The sequence below is a fragment of the Rhizopus microsporus genome (assembly GCF_002708625.1).
Source record: "Rhizopus microsporus ATCC 52813 unplaced genomic scaffold scaffold_28, whole genome shotgun sequence".
Lineage (NCBI taxonomy): Eukaryota > Fungi > Mucoromycota > Mucoromycetes > Mucorales > Rhizopodaceae > Rhizopus > Rhizopus microsporus.
The window spans coordinates 1-16,526 of NW_019671943.1; the positions used below are offsets into that span (position 1 = coordinate 1).

At 36.9% G+C, this 16,526-nt stretch overlaps 7 protein-coding genes across 7 annotated transcripts; 3 read left to right on the plus strand and 4 right to left on the minus strand.

The window, feature by feature from the left end:
• Positions 1–853: 853 nt before the first annotated feature.
• On the plus strand, positions 854–1,584 carry RHIMIDRAFT_295473 (uncharacterized protein; the record flags this gene model as incomplete). The annotated part of the gene is made up of 3 exons (XM_023614185.1): positions 854–997; positions 1,055–1,130; positions 1,180–1,584. 3 exons carry the CDS (start codon positions 854–856, stop codon positions 1,263–1,265), a joined length of 306 nt encoding a protein of 101 aa, XP_023461615.1. The 3' UTR covers positions 1,266–1,584.
• On the minus strand, positions 1,574–2,179 carry RHIMIDRAFT_270617 (uncharacterized protein). The gene has a single exon (XM_023612195.1). It carries the CDS (start codon positions 2,135–2,137, stop codon positions 1,967–1,969), a length of 171 nt encoding a protein of 56 aa, XP_023461616.1. The 5' UTR covers positions 2,138–2,179; the 3' UTR covers positions 1,574–1,966.
• A 664-nt stretch (positions 2,180–2,843) lies between these two features.
• On the plus strand, positions 2,844–4,520 carry RHIMIDRAFT_270618 (bifunctional 6-phosphofructo-2-kinase/fructose-2,6-bisphosphate 2-phosphatase). The gene is made up of 6 exons (XM_023612196.1): positions 2,844–2,912; positions 2,976–3,559; positions 3,610–3,867; positions 3,929–3,997; positions 4,056–4,272; positions 4,323–4,520. Exons 1-6 carry the CDS (start codon positions 2,867–2,869, stop codon positions 4,493–4,495), a joined length of 1,347 nt encoding a protein of 448 aa, XP_023461617.1. The 5' UTR covers positions 2,844–2,866; the 3' UTR covers positions 4,496–4,520.
• A 4,812-nt stretch (positions 4,521–9,332) lies between these two features.
• On the minus strand, positions 9,333–10,590 carry RHIMIDRAFT_242069 (uncharacterized protein; the record flags this gene model as incomplete). The annotated part of the gene is made up of 3 exons (XM_023609710.1): positions 9,333–10,349; positions 10,403–10,434; positions 10,485–10,590. The coding sequence occupies 3 exons, from the start codon at positions 10,588–10,590 to the stop codon at positions 9,333–9,335; spliced, it is 1,155 nt and encodes a 384-aa protein (XP_023461618.1).
• Positions 10,591–11,062: 472 nt separating this feature from the next.
• Positions 11,063–11,828, plus strand: RHIMIDRAFT_309590 (mitochondrial ribosomal protein L16; the record flags this gene model as incomplete). Its single annotated transcript, XM_023614601.1, has 2 exons — positions 11,063–11,207; positions 11,259–11,828. The coding sequence occupies exons 1-2, from the start codon at positions 11,184–11,186 to the stop codon at positions 11,826–11,828; spliced, it is 594 nt and encodes a 197-aa protein (XP_023461619.1). The 5' UTR covers positions 11,063–11,183.
• Positions 11,829–11,954: 126 nt separating this feature from the next.
• RHIMIDRAFT_81247 (uncharacterized protein) lies at positions 11,955–13,653 on the minus strand. Its single transcript, XM_023615730.1, has 4 exons — positions 13,429–13,653; positions 13,018–13,372; positions 12,809–12,961; positions 11,955–12,751 (listed from the first exon to the last, which is right to left on the minus strand). Exons 2-4 carry the CDS (start codon positions 13,367–13,369, stop codon positions 12,087–12,089), a joined length of 1,170 nt encoding a protein of 389 aa, XP_023461620.1. The 5' UTR covers positions 13,370–13,372; positions 13,429–13,653; the 3' UTR covers positions 11,955–12,086.
• Positions 13,654–13,795: 142 nt separating this feature from the next.
• On the minus strand, positions 13,796–14,962 carry RHIMIDRAFT_270640 (uncharacterized protein). Its single transcript, XM_023612197.1, has 5 exons — positions 14,850–14,962; positions 14,720–14,803; positions 14,556–14,668; positions 14,176–14,483; positions 13,796–14,117 (listed from the first exon to the last, which is right to left on the minus strand). Exons 1-5 carry the CDS (start codon positions 14,905–14,907, stop codon positions 14,051–14,053), a joined length of 630 nt encoding a protein of 209 aa, XP_023461621.1. The 5' UTR covers positions 14,908–14,962; the 3' UTR covers positions 13,796–14,050.
• Between the last annotated feature and the right edge of the window lie 1,564 nt (positions 14,963–16,526).

Here is a 16,526-nt window from a genome sequence, read left to right on the forward strand (position 1 = left end):
AAAAAAAAAAAAAAATGACAATTGTAAATACTGGACTCTTTTTTTCTTTCTTGTTCTTGATAAAGAAGTTGTATAGAGGCTCATCGACATACATCTGAATTAGTATTCGTTGTTATGACTATATCACAAACGTGGCTATTTTGGGATTTGGTAGTGCATCAAGGATCTCCCTTTCTTATCACTTGGGTACAGTTGGAGACGACAATGAAGTTGAAAAACTGGAGTGTTTAGAGAAATCTCTTCTTGCGATGTTAATATAGTTTTTTTTTATTGCTCTGCATAAAACTATAAGTCAACTCATTTTCTTTAGATTGCGCACTTACTCGTCTCATTTTAACTATCATGATTCAGAACATGCGCTTAATCAAGCATTCGTGAGACCTTTTGCTGATGTTATTGCACAGGCATTAAGCAACAACAATTGTAGGTACACACTACGCGCACGAGGAAATCCACTAGAGGGTTAATGTTACAAACGCTACCTGTGATGTCGTCAGCAAATCTGTTCAGGAACAGACACCCCTCCATGTTCCTTGGTATAGAATATGGCTTTTTCAAAAAAAAAAAAAAAAAGAGATAAAATGTGGTTATTGCTGTATTTTAGTTTTTTATGTTGTCAGTTTGATCAACAAAGAACCAAGATCATTCAAGAGTAATATTATATCTAAAGATATTCCACTGGATAGCCTTAGGTTAGGTGGACACTTTGGTAGTGTGAAGTTGTACAGTGACGCCACATGTATAGGAGAATGAGCGCCCGTAGCATTAGCCTTCTCGTGAATTTCCTCGCGCGCGTAGTGTACACCACAGTTGCAAGGCTGATTTCGTTGAAGAGCAATCAGTTCAACAAAGCATGACAAGGCAATTAAAATTATCTGGGCTTTACAACGACAATAGCAGTCAGTATAAGACGGAAGGCTTGCTCAAGCTTTTCGGCTTGAAGAATATGGAGCTTTTGCTCTCGGAGGCTTCCGGTTATTTTGGCAATGATGACAAAGTCAAATAGAGCTTTGACTATCACAAGGGCATGCTTGGTGCCCTTACTGTGATAAAGTCTCTTGTCAATGAATTTGACTATGCTTTGATTGGCCAATTCAAGAAAGCCAAAATATTTTTCTTGGATGCAGCAGGTAAGAGTTATACAGCAAGTGAAAATAAAGGCACTGATTATTTTTGAAGCCTCAAAGGATGCCACCTTCACATCTGAAGCTTATGTTATCAAGAGAATGGCTTGTTCGATTTCTGGAGAGAATGATCTTTGTTGATCAACCCATATTTCGAAGACAGATAAGACTTTGTCCCAGACTTAGTTAAGTTCTGCTTGGACACCAACATAGTACGCCATCTTTGATCTTGATATATACAAAAAATGCTTACGATATTGATCCAAATTGAGATTGTCGGAGAAGTCTGCTCAGGACATCTCCGCTGTACAGAAAGAGCACCTTCAAAATAAAGCCAAATACAGTTACTCTGTTGAATCTCCTGCCCTTTTAAGTAATGTATTCAATCCTGTCATATTGAAGCTGGCAAAGGAATAAGACAGTCCCGGAATGATTGAACTGGGGCCCATCTACTCACCTCCTCATCCTTGATTGCTTTTTCTTTATTATTTTTAAATATATAAATGATATCCTCAGCATCTAATTACCCTTGATCAAAAGGGTCCTCAATTAATTGACTTAATCAATTCTCGAGTAAATACTGATTATGGCTGTGTCAAGCATGGTATTACTTCTCTTAAAGCTCAAAAGTAGTTACAAGTAGTCTTTGATGCAATTTCTAAAACTTATAGTGTGTGACAACCATTGCACTTGCTGTAAGCCAGCTTTATCTAAAGAAAGAAAAAAGATCAGATTCGTTTACCTTTAAATACTACAAGAGATTTAATAAGAACTGTGTAGGGATGCGACACATACACCTGGGTGATTACAGATTGATAAAGAGAAGATATCCATAAACACAGTCACTCTCTTACATCATTACAGGAAATAGCACAGCCGGCTAAAGGTATACGCCACGAAGCATTTACGGAACCCGCAGTCCCTGAGGACCCTCCCATTGAATAATAATCAGTCCCTTTGACCATACTTTTACCTTGACTTTGAGAAATTGACCTTATTGAAATACCTTTCATCTTTCTCTCAGTATAATCTATCTCTCTTTCTCTCTCTCTTTTCTGTTACCTCAGATGTAAAGTACAAATAGGGATACAAGTATTTGTTCTCTTCTTTAATCAAATTTGTTTATGCTCATCTTTTTTATGTCAAACCAAGTTACCGCGTCGTTATGTTGCAACATACAGTGATCATGATCGACTTTTACCTTTCTCTCTCTCCTTCTCTCTTTTTATCCAAATAGCTTACTAAGAATTACTATTGGTAAACACGGATTATCATGTTACACGATAGATGCAGCATTTCCCACAATGATCAAGTCATGTCATTATTACTCATACATTAAAACGCCAACATTCGTCTCTTCAAGAAGGAGAAACAAGGCGATGACAAGATCATAACACACTTGTTTTATCTGCATATTCCCTGGAATTTTTTTTTACTCTAAAAGCTGAAAAATATGGAACAGGATCGGAGTTAGTTGTTGCTGAAATCTTAATTCAGTCAAAAGAAATGGTAATCCTTTCCTTTTTTCTTCTTCTTTAGTTGCGCAATCTCCAACAAGAAAAAGAAAGAGGGGAGAGAAAAAAGACCATTGATATAAAATGAACACGAGCTCAAGTAAGTTTGAAAAGAAGAGTATAACCAAGGCTAACATGTCTATAATAGACTTTCGTATAGCATGTGTGGTAAATAAAGAAAAAAGAATAAAAAGAAAGCACTAAACCAAATATGTATTGTTATTCTAGATGGTTGGTTTGCCTGCACGAGGAAAGACATATGTGGCATATAAAGGTAGTATATATATAAGTAGAGTGGCTCTCAGTAATAATTGTATATTTGTGTGTATGTATGTAGTCTGTAGATATTTAAACTGGTTAGGCATCAAGACACAAATATTCTCAGTGGGTAATTATCGACGTCAGATAGCCGGATTACATCCTCCACCTACATTTTTCGATATTCATAACCAAGATGGAATGAAAAAACGTCATGAGGCAGCAGAAATTGCACTAAACGATATGATAAAATGGTATCTTGAGGAAGACGGAATAGCAGGCATTTTTGATGCTACAAACTCTACAAAGCAGGATAGAGAATGGATTCATCGCGAATTGACGAAATTGGATGTTCAAGTCTTATTTATCGAATCGATATGCGATGATCCAAAGATCATCATGTCAAACATCAAGGACGTAAAGCTCTCCTCTCCTGATTACGAAAACCTCGATCCGGAAACGGCTACAGAAGATTATATGAAACGAATTAACCATTACGAAGCCTTTTACGAGACGATCACAGAAGAGGATTTGACCTATATAAAGTTGATTAATGTCGGGAGCCAATATATCATCAACATGATTCGTGGATATTTAGAGAGCAGGATTGTATATTACTTGATGAACCTGCACACGCGACCAAAACGAATTTGGTTTAGTAGAGTAAGTTTGTGCGCGTGTGACCCATTCAAGATACAAACTGACTTTAGTAGCATGGTGAATCACTTTACAATCTGGAAGATCGAATCGGTGGCGACTCTGGTCTGTCACCAAGAGGAGAACAATATGCGTTAAAGCTACCGGAAATTGTCAAACAAAATATCGGTGACCGTCCTCTGACGGTATGGACATCGACCATGAAGAGAACGATTCAAACAGCTAGGCATTTAGATTTCCCAAAGAAGCAATGGAAAGCGTTAGATGAATTGGATACAGGTGTTTGCGATGGTATGACTTATGATGAAATCGCAGTACGTGTGTGAAAATTAATATTGAGAGAGAGAGAGAGAGAATTAACTCTATTCAATTAAGGCGAAATACCCAGAGGACTTTGCACGTCGTGATGAAGACAAGTTTAATTACAGATATCGTGGAGGCGAGGTAAGATAAAAAACGCCCATTGTGTTATTTTTCAAACCTGACTTATTGGAATAAATAGAGTTACAGAGATTTGGTGCTAAGGCTAGAACCAGTCATTATGGACTTGGAAAGACACGAAAATATCTTGATTATATCTCATCAAGCTACTATTAGATGTATGTACGCATACTTTATGGGCTTATCTCATGAAGAACTGCCGTATGCCCGTATTCCACTTCATACTATTATAGAATTACGGCCAAAGGCCTTTTCATGTGAAGAAAAGCTATATAAAGGTATGATTACAATCCATAAAAGAAAAAAAAAAGATATTTACCCTTTACAGTGGACGTTGGAGCTGTAGATACCTTTAGGCCAAAAGGACAAGGAGCGCGAGTATTAAAGAATGACACATTTGTCTGTGAATCTGTTGGAGCAAGCGGAGAAGTATCGGATGGGTCTAAGCCTATTTTACCAATATCACCAATTGCATCAAAAACGTTAACAAATGAAGCATAATAATAAACAAATACTTTAATTCAAGTCTAACAAAATCTATTTTCTATTTTCTGTCATTTAGACTCCGTCTTTTTTTCTATAAAGCTTTCAAAAATTGATTGGCCAACTGGGATCGTTTTTATTATGCAAAAAACATGTCAAGGAGGGTTAACTTTGTACACTTGTGTGGGTTAATGGTAGAATTTCTCAATTGGCCCAATCGGAATATGATTTAAAAAGATTAGCAGTTGTATTAACCCAAAAAGAGTCATGTGCAAGGAACAACTACAGAAAGGCTATGGCCAAAAGCTGCTTATTTCACTGCGTCTTATTTTCCATCTAATAAATGTGGCACAGTCTTTTCAAGAAGCAAAGTCGCATTTTTGCAGCTTTTATAATTCAATTTGTACGAAAAAGCGACATCTCTTTCTGGAAATGGCGTATATCACACTATAATCAGATATACCAATGAGTCATTTCTCAGATTCTCCCGCTGTGACGCTTGAGAACTAACATTTATTCTGAGATAAACATAGAAACAAAAATATTGGATCTACTATTTTTAGCCTTCTCTGTTGAATGTCAAATCTATCATTTTTGATCAAAAAATTGATTAAACAAAAGGGAAAGCGTGATTCATCCCCTCTTTTTGATTGTTAAAAAGAACTGTTTGCAAAAGTATATTTTCTATATTCGATGGCTGACAATGGCTTGGAATTTTCACTAAATCTATTTATAACACACCAATGCATGACGCATTACTGGGGAACCTATTATGACTTCACTCTGTTCATACTGTTGACAAAGAAAAATAAACGAGTGTCACAAGAAACAAAGTCTCGAGATGCGCTGTCTTCGCTAGCAATCAGTTGTCTGGTTTAACTCAGTGTTTGATAGGTTCTCCTCTTCCACCATTTGCTCAATCTTAAATCAGTCAATTCAACACTGATACCTTTAGCAAACTTTCATGGTCTTTCGTTCCTGCAAGAGATCACTTGACGAGCACGGTGTGCTCACTCGCTAGTAAGTTTCATTTTTAAGCTTCATTCGATATTCTAGTTTGATCTTTCTTGTAGGTCGTTCCTTATGGAGGGTAATGGTTTTTTTGAATTTGTAATAGTTATGTGACTTACATTTATTCCTGCACATTTAGGCTCTCCGGTCTGTTTTTGGCATAGTTGACGCTCTGCTAGGGGTATTCTTTTTACTATATTTAATTGCTTTAGCGAACAATGCGGGTTTTTATTCTAACAAAAAAAGTGAGTATTCAGTCATTCACATGGAACACACGTTCTTGTACTTTCTTTAAAAGGGACTGTCAATTTCTAACGTATTCGTGCTACACGACTATTAGTATTGTGCGGCCCGGCTATGGTATTTTTTATTATAGTAGTAATTTATGATGAATCATGGGGACAGGATCTTCCCTAGTGATGGTGCCATATGTACAACCTTCATTCCTAACCTAATTCTTCATTAGTTTCTTCTTGCTTAACAGAAATACACATTCTTGTTACAAAAGCATAACTAGCATGTATCAATTAAGAGAACAACATTCGATGTAGCATTCTAGTTTCACGATCAGCTTGCGACAATCACAAAAAACATGAGTATAGTCTGTGCAAAAGACACAAGCACAATGGACCGAGACGATTGTGTCACACTCTTTTTTTTCTAATTTCTTAATTTATAAAAAAGATAACTAGAAAGGGAAGAAGGGGACGCGGATTAAGAATGCCGATTTATAATTGGAAGCTTTAGATTCTTTTATATGTATCTATTTATTTTTTTTGCTTGTTCGATCTATAGTAAGAGACAACGGCCATTTACAGATAACAATAGATAGATGAACACAAACAAATACGACAAGGAAAATACATTGTTCGTAACCCTTTAATTGCAACGAAAGTGTTGTACAGCCCATGCTGTAACAAGTTATTTGTATTTTATAAACAGAATTAAATAGGTAACAATTTTATTCAAACAAGGGAATATGTTTGTTTCTTTGGTTACTATTCTAGGGCAAGTAGGTAATGACGTTGGTATACGTTCTACATATCTGCTTACGAAAGCTTTCTGAGCCCAGTGCCTCGAATGTCACGCATAAAGTAAATATTTATAACAAGGTCCATAAGAGACAAAGGATGGATATACGTCAATAAGTATGTATACAAGATGGTCTGATTATCTGTCTTTCTCTATCTTGTTTCACTCCTATTTTTTGAATGTCCTTTAGATAAAGCATAAGATGGTCCTCACTTGACATGATAGGACTCTTCTCAGTCTTTCCTTTTTCATCGTAATATTTCCCGAATGGTTTCATCAAGTTAAGCCTCATTTTTAAGAGAAAAAGAAAAGCTTTCCCACAGAGATTAAAAAGAGGGGCAAACATTCTATTCTCTTCTATAAGTTAAAATACTATGGTTTTTTTTTTCGTGGTAATAGAACTCGTGTACAATCTGATCTTTTATCCACTTTGATATAACAATGCACAATTCAATCTCCGTCCTGGGTAACAATAGTAAAATGACACTTTTGCCCCTTTCATAAAAACGCGTCTATTGTAAAATAAAAAAATGTTTCTTTTTAGGAAACCTTTTGATGCTCGCATGTAGCACTTTTTCGTCATTATGACATTACGTTTTTGTGTACAAGCTAAACTATAACTTTTTATATTTTTGATATTATCCTTGGCTTTTTATTTTAAAAAAAAGAGACAGAGACAACGTCATTTTAGGAAAAGTCCCAAAGGATTCTTTTTTTTTTTAATTGTTCATGAAATTAAAACTAAGCACGTTTAATCGTTTTAGAGTGATTCCTCTTGTTGTTTAATTAATATTACACTCTCACCCGAGCGATCACCCTTTTATTTATTTTACCGAAAACTCCACTATCAGTAGGTCACCTTAAAAAAGTCCTTTTCAATGTAATCTTGTTTTGTACATCGTCATTTAACATATGTCAAGTGATAATGTCAATTTAAAAGAAGTAAAGATGTCATGGGGCTGGTTTGCGAAACAAATAGAGAGAAGAGAGAAGACTAAACCGGGAAAAATAATTTACTACAAAAGCTTTACGGGAAAAAGAGCACCTATAGTAAAGAAAAGAGAAGAACGGAAGCACTTTTTTTTAGTAACCTCGGTGCTTATTGCTCCGTTCTAATTGAATGATTCGATCAGGGCAAATTTGTTTTGGATGACAACATCGCGTGTCATCTTTAATGCTCTAGACACTTTGCATTTATGTCTGTGTGTGTTCTCATGATGTTGTCTATAAATACGATAAGAAACTACTTTTCTTTCTTTCTTCATTGCTTTACTTTTTTTTGTTGATCAAAAAGCCCACATTATAAATACAACTCATATACCTGCACATATATTATATATCATTGTACATGTACCCCGTTCAAAAAGGTTTATACACCCATAGATCAACTATGAACCATTTCGCAAAACCAGGATATTCATTCATGAGCCTTGATACTTTTCCATTTACCAACGCCAATCTCGCAGACTTGCCTGACGAAAAGACTCATCTCATGCGTTATCCAAAGGGCGACACATTTGAACAAGATGTATATAAGGAAGACCCTATGACGAACAACAACCCTCCTGCTAAAAAGTAATATAAAGAACCTACTCTTTTTTTTTTGCAATATTGACTCTCTTATCTAGGCCACTTACTAAAGCTGAGCGTCGTGCAGAGCATAACGCTATTGAACGTGCACGCCGCGAGAGTTTGAACACAAAGTTTCAATGTCTTGCTCAAGCGCTTCCTAACCTCATGAACTACCGTCGTCCTTCTAAAAGCCAGATTGTCGAAAAGGCTCTTGATTGGGTCAAACAAAGCATCACAAGAGAAGAACGCTATCGTTATCAAATTTTACAACTTCAAAGAGAAAATAAAAGACTGCTGGCTCAGTTTATGTCCTCTCAACAACAGCAACCATCTCCTAATACCATGCCCTTGAATGCAAGCCCCATTCCTATGGCCTACGGCGATTTTGAGCCAAACAGCGGTTGGTCCAACCCCGCACTCTTGCCACAGATGCCTTCTTTCAGTGAAGACATGACAAAACACGACTTTGGATCTAGAACAGATGATGAGGACAGTAGCAACGAAGACGACATTGACTATCATCAGCCTTCACCCATACGTCGTTCATCCCTTTTTGAAGGTTCTCATGGTAAACATCAATTGCAACCTACGCTCATGGATAATGAATTATACTGTAAGTCCAAACTTTCTCCTCTTTTGTGGACTGTATCGCTTAACCTTTCTAATTAGCTGTTATCAATACAAATTCATTCAATCCTGCATATTTGCCTGAATGGCAACAAAAGTATTCTACCATGGACAACATTAACCAGCCGTCCTTTTCTCAAATGCTCGCATAACCTCTCGCTTTCATTTGTTGATATACTATGCTTTTTTCCCACTTCTTTTTTTGGCTTGTTAGCAGAATAGATACCAAATTCGTATTCCCACCTTTTTTTTAACTGTCCCCTAACCTGATAAACAAACGGATAGAATTCCTAGTCATCTATAACCTGTACATTCTCAACTCTTTATTTATTGTTTTCCTTGTTAACAATAAAAACGCTTGTTTTAGTATATTGCGCTTTGACATTCTGTAATCCCTATTATTCTTCGCTTTTATAAATAAAAATAGGAAACAATATGCATAGTCTGGATTTAACCGTTTTAACCAAAAAAGTACAAAAGCGTGTGGTCTGTGTAGCCTGATGGTGCGAGAGACACCTGTTTTCGGGGTATTATTCCATTTTATAAATGATTAAAAGAAAGATATGAGATGCAATATGTACAAAATAAAAGGAAGCAATGAGTTCAGGATTAACTATCGAATGGACCGTTTTGGTAAACCCATGCGTGGCCATCGTTTCGTCTCTTCACTACTTTCAGTCGTCTTGTTTGATTTTTTTTCATCACCAAAGGTAGCAAAAGGAAGTATGGCTGATTCCTTTCCAATCAGGTTTTCTCGAGGCGGGATGAAGTAATCACGCAAGGTTGTCGTGGTCTTGTACTTTTTGGATATACTGTGATCAACCTTATCGTGACTATGGTCAGTCACCACAGCAAGCGATTCAATTGTGTTTTCCTCTGCATTATTCTCAAAGCCGTCGTCATCTTCTTCGTCGTCAAAAAGATGAGCTACGAAACTGTCACCAGAGAGAGTGGATAGATTATCGTTGTTATCTTTGGGACTAGTTGCTTTTACTAGATTCTGTACATTGGCTTGGTCACGTAATGGACTGTTCAAGATATCGAAGCATTCATCGTCACTAATCTCTTGAGAGTCTCTCATCTCACAACCATGCGTTCCTGTCGATAGAGGATGAACAGGGCTAGAATAGGCCGGATATGAAACATGGTCATGATAGAAGTCTCCAAATAAATTACTTGTTTCCGAGGGAGAATGCGGGACAAGTTCATCCAGACTATGTTCGGTCTCTGATGTGCTATTCTCAGAAATTGGTTGTAAGTCGACATATTGTGGTATTATATCACAGCCGTGAATGCTTTCAGTTGGAGAATAAGGAATGGTGTCCTGACTATCAGAATCATTAGGATTGTAGATGGGTGTAGATTCAACAGTTTCCTCTGACAGTTCAGCTTCTTTCGTGTCAATAACAGCGCGACCTTTTTCAGTTTGACTATATTGATCTCTATTGCAATCAGCTGACTTGCTTTCATATTTATCCAAGACGGGTAATAACAATAAAAGTTCATCATTGTCGTCTTCAAGCAATTGATCAATTTCCTCTGATAGCTTTCGCTCACAACTGTTCATTTGTTGGAATGTTTTTGTGGAAATGTCTAAACTGGAATTTGAACTTTCAAGGAATATGTTGTTCTAATATGGGGTTGAGTAACACGCTTTTTATAAAGTGTATAGCTTTTGAGTACCGTTTCTTCTGTTTGTTGTTGTTCTATGGAAACTATTCAATCCATGTTAAAATATGTTTCAATCATAAAATACAAGACATACATTGTGAGTTTGATAAAAGGCTTAGACGTTCCATAAGTAGAAAACTACCAGTTTGCCCAAGTGGTGGTACTTGGCTGACCCTGATCGAATCGTCAACATTCTCCATTGTACACACACACGCAGAAAAAAGAAAGAACGGTAACCATAGCGAAGGGGGGGACCTTTTTTTTTTAATTTTTTGCTGTCGTACTCAAATGACTTGAGATTCAGACAATAAAATACAAATTCAATGGATATAGAATGTGATAGATAAGCCTTCTTTATACCAAACAGATGCCTTTTGATTAGAATAAACAAAGTTTCTTTGGTTCAATTATAGGCTCACATGAACTAAACAAATAATGAAAAAGAGGGACAATTATGATCTATATATTTTACCATTCATCATCCCTAGTGATCTATTTTCTCTAATAAGAAATTATTCGTACAGCACTCAAAAAAGATCCATCTTTTTCTTTACTGCTTTCCATTTGACAGCATGTAATAGTATAATAATGATCTTCAGTCTCATCGTCTTTTTCACCCTTCTGGTACACTGAAGTCACGTCATTCATTTAATGGAGACTAGGGGGTGCGGGCTGAACATGACTACTGCGACGCTCGGAATTGGAAAATCTTTTTTATGAAACCCGCCCATAGCTCTTGGACGGTGAATCCTCTGTCAAGCAAGGGGTCCTTTCTTTTTTTTTTGTTGTAGCCATGTTTTCACTCACCAAAAGAAATGTATGGAATGCTGTCAATCAAACCTCGTCTATAATCTCTAGTGTATTTCAGAGACCCACCATCCAACCTCTGTTGTCCATCACTGCCGTTCGTTTTGCATCCAACTTTTCACCAAGACGTACAAAATACAAAAAAGCACAAAAGGGCAAGATCCCTATTCCGATTGGCGGTTCAACCAAGGGAACAACCGTCGAATTTGGCGACTATGGATTGCGTGTGAAGGAAGGCTGTCGTCTGACCAGTCGCCAACTGACGGCAGTACACAACACACTTCGTAGAAAGATCAAACCCATCAAGGGTTCACAGTTATGGATGCGTGTGTTTCCTGATATTCCCGTTACGAGCAAAGGCAATGAAGTACGTATGGGTAAAGGTAAAGGCACATTCGAGTACTGGGCTTGTCGTGTACCCTTGAACAGAGTTGTTTTTGAAATCGGTGGAATGAGAAAAGAAATCGCAAAGGAAGCTTTCAGACTTGTGTCTAATAAACTACCTGTCAAGACAGAAATGATTGACCGTAAAACAAAGCCAATTGTTGGTGCTCATGGTCTACCATCAGTAAAGCCAGTGGAAACAGTAACAAAACCAGTGGAAGCAGTATCGACAGAAGCACAAACCTAAATCACATTTATTGTATAAAATAAAAGAAAAGAAAGAGAGAAATAGACAAGAAAGTGTATCATTTTTAACATTATAATAAACTCTGCAAGAAGTGAGTCTTTGTAACAAATAGTCAACAAGGAAGCGGTCTATGATAATCCGTCATGAAAGACAACATTAAAACTATTTTTTATTTTTTATTTTTTTCAAATTTGATATAGACAAATGTTTATATATTACAACGAATCTAACAAAAGAAAGAACAGAAAGACTACATGTTTAAGGCGAAGTAGCAGATTGAGGACGACTGGGGGGAGGTGTGTTTTCTTGATTGCCTTCAACTTTGACAGCATCACCGCCTTCTTGTTTTGGCGTATCATTGCGATCCAAGACAGCACTACAGAGTCTAGACAAGATGGTCAATTTTGACCCTTCGTCGTCATCGTCTTCTGCCTTTGTATCCACAGAAGTTGTGGCCGTGGGAGTAGCAGCCTGAGCAGGACTATTAGTGTTGCTTAAGTTCTGTTGCTGAGGCTGGACTTGCTGAGATTGTTGTTGCTGTTGTTGTTGTTGTTGTTGTTGCTGCACGTTAGCATTATCCATTAATTGCTGTTGATGTGACTGTTGTTGTTGCTGTTGCTGTTGTGGAGGAGGAAGTGATTGTTGATGTTGGGGGGAGATGATATTCATAGCGGCTTGATAAGACATGACAGGAGGATTGGTAGGATACATTTGCTGAATGGAAGCAGGTACCATATAGGCCTGTGGCATCATTTGGCCGTTGCTGGTGTAAGCTGCATAAGGATCGTAATGTCCAGTAGGGAAGGGATGGTATGGGATGGGGATAGCGGCAGCACGCACACCATTAGCATACATTGGTGCACTGGTCATAGGTGAAGCCATATTTGGAGTGGAGGCACCTGAAGATGCAGCACTTTCGCCGCCTATAAACCCAATCAACACCTTTCTTTCTCTTTTTTTTTATATTTTTTATATCTTACCAGTCTTGTTTCTCTTCTTGTAGGGTCCACGCTTAATGCCCTTCTTACGTTCCTTACGAACGGAGTTGACACAAGTATCTGTAATACCATACTTGATACATCTTTGACAAGGTCTACCAATATCACATTTCTTACAGGCTTTTTGACAGTTCACTTGAAAAGTATTAGATTTTTTGGACGTTATTTCCCTTTTTCTCTTTTATACTTACCACATGCATTCTTAACTTGCTTTCTCTTTGGCTTACCATGAGCACCTAGCTCGACAGGAGCAGCAGGGTTACCAGCAGCAGCGGCGGCAGCGGCAGCAGCAGCAGCAAGTGCATTAGGATCTTGTTCTTTTCTTTGAGCAGCAGCCAGGACAGACAATGGTTGCATAGCAGCAGGAGAATAAATAGCAAGGTTAGGACCTGTTAATAAAGGTTGAGGCTGTTGAGCTTGTTGTTGACTGCCATCTTGAGATTGATTAGGTTGAACTTGTTGTTGCTGTTGACCTTGCTGCTGTTGTTGTTGTTGCGTAGCAGGGGTCTCATAACCAGCGAAGTAAGCAGAATACTGTTGCATTATCTATAGACTTGGTTTAATACAACATTACTTTTCAATGGCGCATGTATCAATATTACCAGAATTAGTTTTTTTTGTGTGTGTATATATATAAAATAAGCTTGGGTTAAATAATATGGTCTTCTTTAAGAAATATGGTTTTTAAAAGTCGCCAAAAGGAAAGAATTGAGTTGCAAGTAGTTTGATAACTTTTTCAGGTCGTTAACGGAGTGTTTGTAGCTAAAGAGGTTCAAACAGTTATCGGAGCACCAAAGGAATATGTTGAATAGCAGACAATAACTGAGAAATAAAGAGGAAAAAAAAATTTTTATTTTTTCAAAGCCATTCAGACCCAGGGAAAATGAAGAAAATTCCATGACTGTTAATTGTGACTTATGGTTGAGACTTTTCAATCTACGCACATGATGACATCTAAAGTCTATTTGCATGAGTTTCAGAAAGAAAAAAGGCATATGTATATATTTATGTGTGTGCACCTGATGAATTAGTAATAATTAATAAGCATGGTTGATCTTTCTAGGGAAGAAGTGTATTTTGTATAGTAGTGCCTGAGAGTGTATTTGACTCTCAGATTAAATAAGAGTGCATTGCATAAAGTGTTACCCTTAAAGACCATTTCAAGATGATCAAGTATCCTTTACCGTAATCATTTTCAATAGTTGCAAAATACATTTATTTTAATTAAACATGCTGCGAAAGAAAGCTTATTAGTGCTTTTTGACTTGCTGAGGTTGAGGGCAAATAGTGCCTAAAAAAGAAGGCATCAGTTATAAACTCCTCTCTTTCTCTCTCTTTTGTTTACTTACCCTCCCATATGACGAAAGATGACAGGGTTTTCAAAAACTTCAGTAAGAGACAGCATTTTCTCTGGTAGTACAAGTGTATCCAGATCACCAATATAATGAAGACTGGGCGTCTTTACTTTATGTTCTGTAGTAAGCAACGTATTGGTTGCCTCTTGCATGGTTGGTTTAAAACCAGAGACGAGGATTGTAAATTTAAAAGGAGGATGATCAAAAGAAGAGAATTCGTGACTTTTGTTTTCTAGTAGCTCTGTTAACAATGCAGCAAAGGCTGCACCTTGCGAAAAACCAAGTATACCATCAAAGGGACCCTTTTGTAGACATGAAGGATAGGTTTAGATTGTCCTTTTTTCTTCTCCTCTCTCTTTCTGTTTTTTGTTTACCTGGTTCTTTAGTACTTGTTGAATGTATGCAACAGATTCTTTATAGCCAATAAAATAGCCGTCCTTTGTAGGTTTATATCTGGGCGCATACCACCAACCAAATGGCTTGTGTTCTATAGTTTGATTTAGTATCCTTTTTCTTTATATAGTCATTACATACGTGCCTTCAGAGACATCATCATCACTTTCTGCTACATATTCACCAGATAGAGTAGGTGGCTTGATATGATGAGGAGCAGTAATATACACTTGGATATATTAAACTACGTCTCCAATTCTTTTTAGCAGTCATACCTAATTCAGCCAGATGATCCACGCTTTTCCGTATAGCAGATGTTCGCTTTTGGAACATGATTGCATTTTGGGTGTATCCATGTAGGCATAGTATCTTCAATTTATGAGACGCCATTCTTTTTATAGGAAAAGAAGAAAAAAGAGGGACTGTGACAGCGAAAGGTATTTCTCTTCTGTAGGTAGATTTGGCAGCAGATTAAATAATAATTCTCTTACATAATGCTTCAAAGATACTATTACACTTTATGCGCACACTGGTAGAAAAATGATTACTTCAGGCATCAAATAATAAATATTTTCATTAAAACGAGAAAAAAGAGTAAGCTTATAAAGAGATTACTAATATCTTACCCGAAGTGTGCTATATTGAACCAGCGATAACTGGCTTGGAGACTTAAGACACAGGTAGAGAGCAAGGGGGAGAGAGACAGAAGCAAAAGAAAGCTATAATAGACCTCGACTCAACCTTTCTACATAGTGTATGGTCTGACGTCAAATAATGATAAAAATCCTTACAAAATGTAGTGAGTAGTACTAGGAACACTGCAAAATAATTCGATTTATATCTGAATGCTACAACTCAAAGTGACATATAATTTATAAAATGTGCTTTTAACAATAGCTTTGTTTATGCCCTACCGCTCTTTATGGGTTTTATATCAGCAATCATGATTTAGTAATGCACTGAGGATATCTATAATTGCTGCTTATTATATGTTGACTATTTGCTTTTAAAAAGTAAGAATATTGGATTTACATTGCAAGTAGAACCTTTAGTCGTATAACATCTATATATAGCATATCTTTTGCTTGACAGCATTTGGGTATTTTCTACCAAATCAATTAGAATTGTATACTCACACATAGTATTACGTCTTGTTTTATAAAGCAAATGATTTCGTATACTCTCAATCTATTGACATAGCTGTCCAGCAATTGAGTGTTTTATTGTGGTGTTTAAATGCTTTTGTAGTTTGGGGACGTATTACCTTTTTTTTGATTTTGCAGTGTCCCTAGTATCACCCTAAATTAAAGTGCTTGATGCATCAATTCGATGCTCTTTTTACAGCTCAAGAGAGACAGAATTCGTGATCTGTATTCATTTTTATTTATATTTCGACACTTGTAAATTCACATAAACTGCAACATCAAGCGTAGCAAGAGAAGAACGCCTCACCTTTGATAATTTGTAAACCCCTCCTTTATTTACTTCTCCTTAATAAATTTATCAGGACTAAATCCTTTTTAAGGAGTGATTAAGATATATGGGCGTAGACAATATCATGTGGGATGTAAACAAATAAAAGGAAGCGAGCGCACTCTTTTTTTTGTTTGTTCTTTTTTCCTTTCTTTTCTCATTTTTCAACTATTCTCTTGGTCTTTTAGTTTCTTGGTAAGTTTTTTAAACTTGCCCAGTACACAAGTTGCACCGGTTGTATATGCTCGGTTCTTAAGCAAACGTCTCACTATGGAACTCGCACGACTCTTTCCTGATGAAGCCTGAAGCTCACTCTAAATCGATTATTCACACCAAGTAGGAGGCCCTCCGGACGTCTCTGAAAAGTCAATAGATAATGCGTCTGTGGCGAAGCTTAAGGTCGACTCTTGAAAGAGGACTTTCATAGTGCTGTACTAGTAGCTGGGTTCTGCAGTCATCGTTAGCCTGACCAAAAAAAA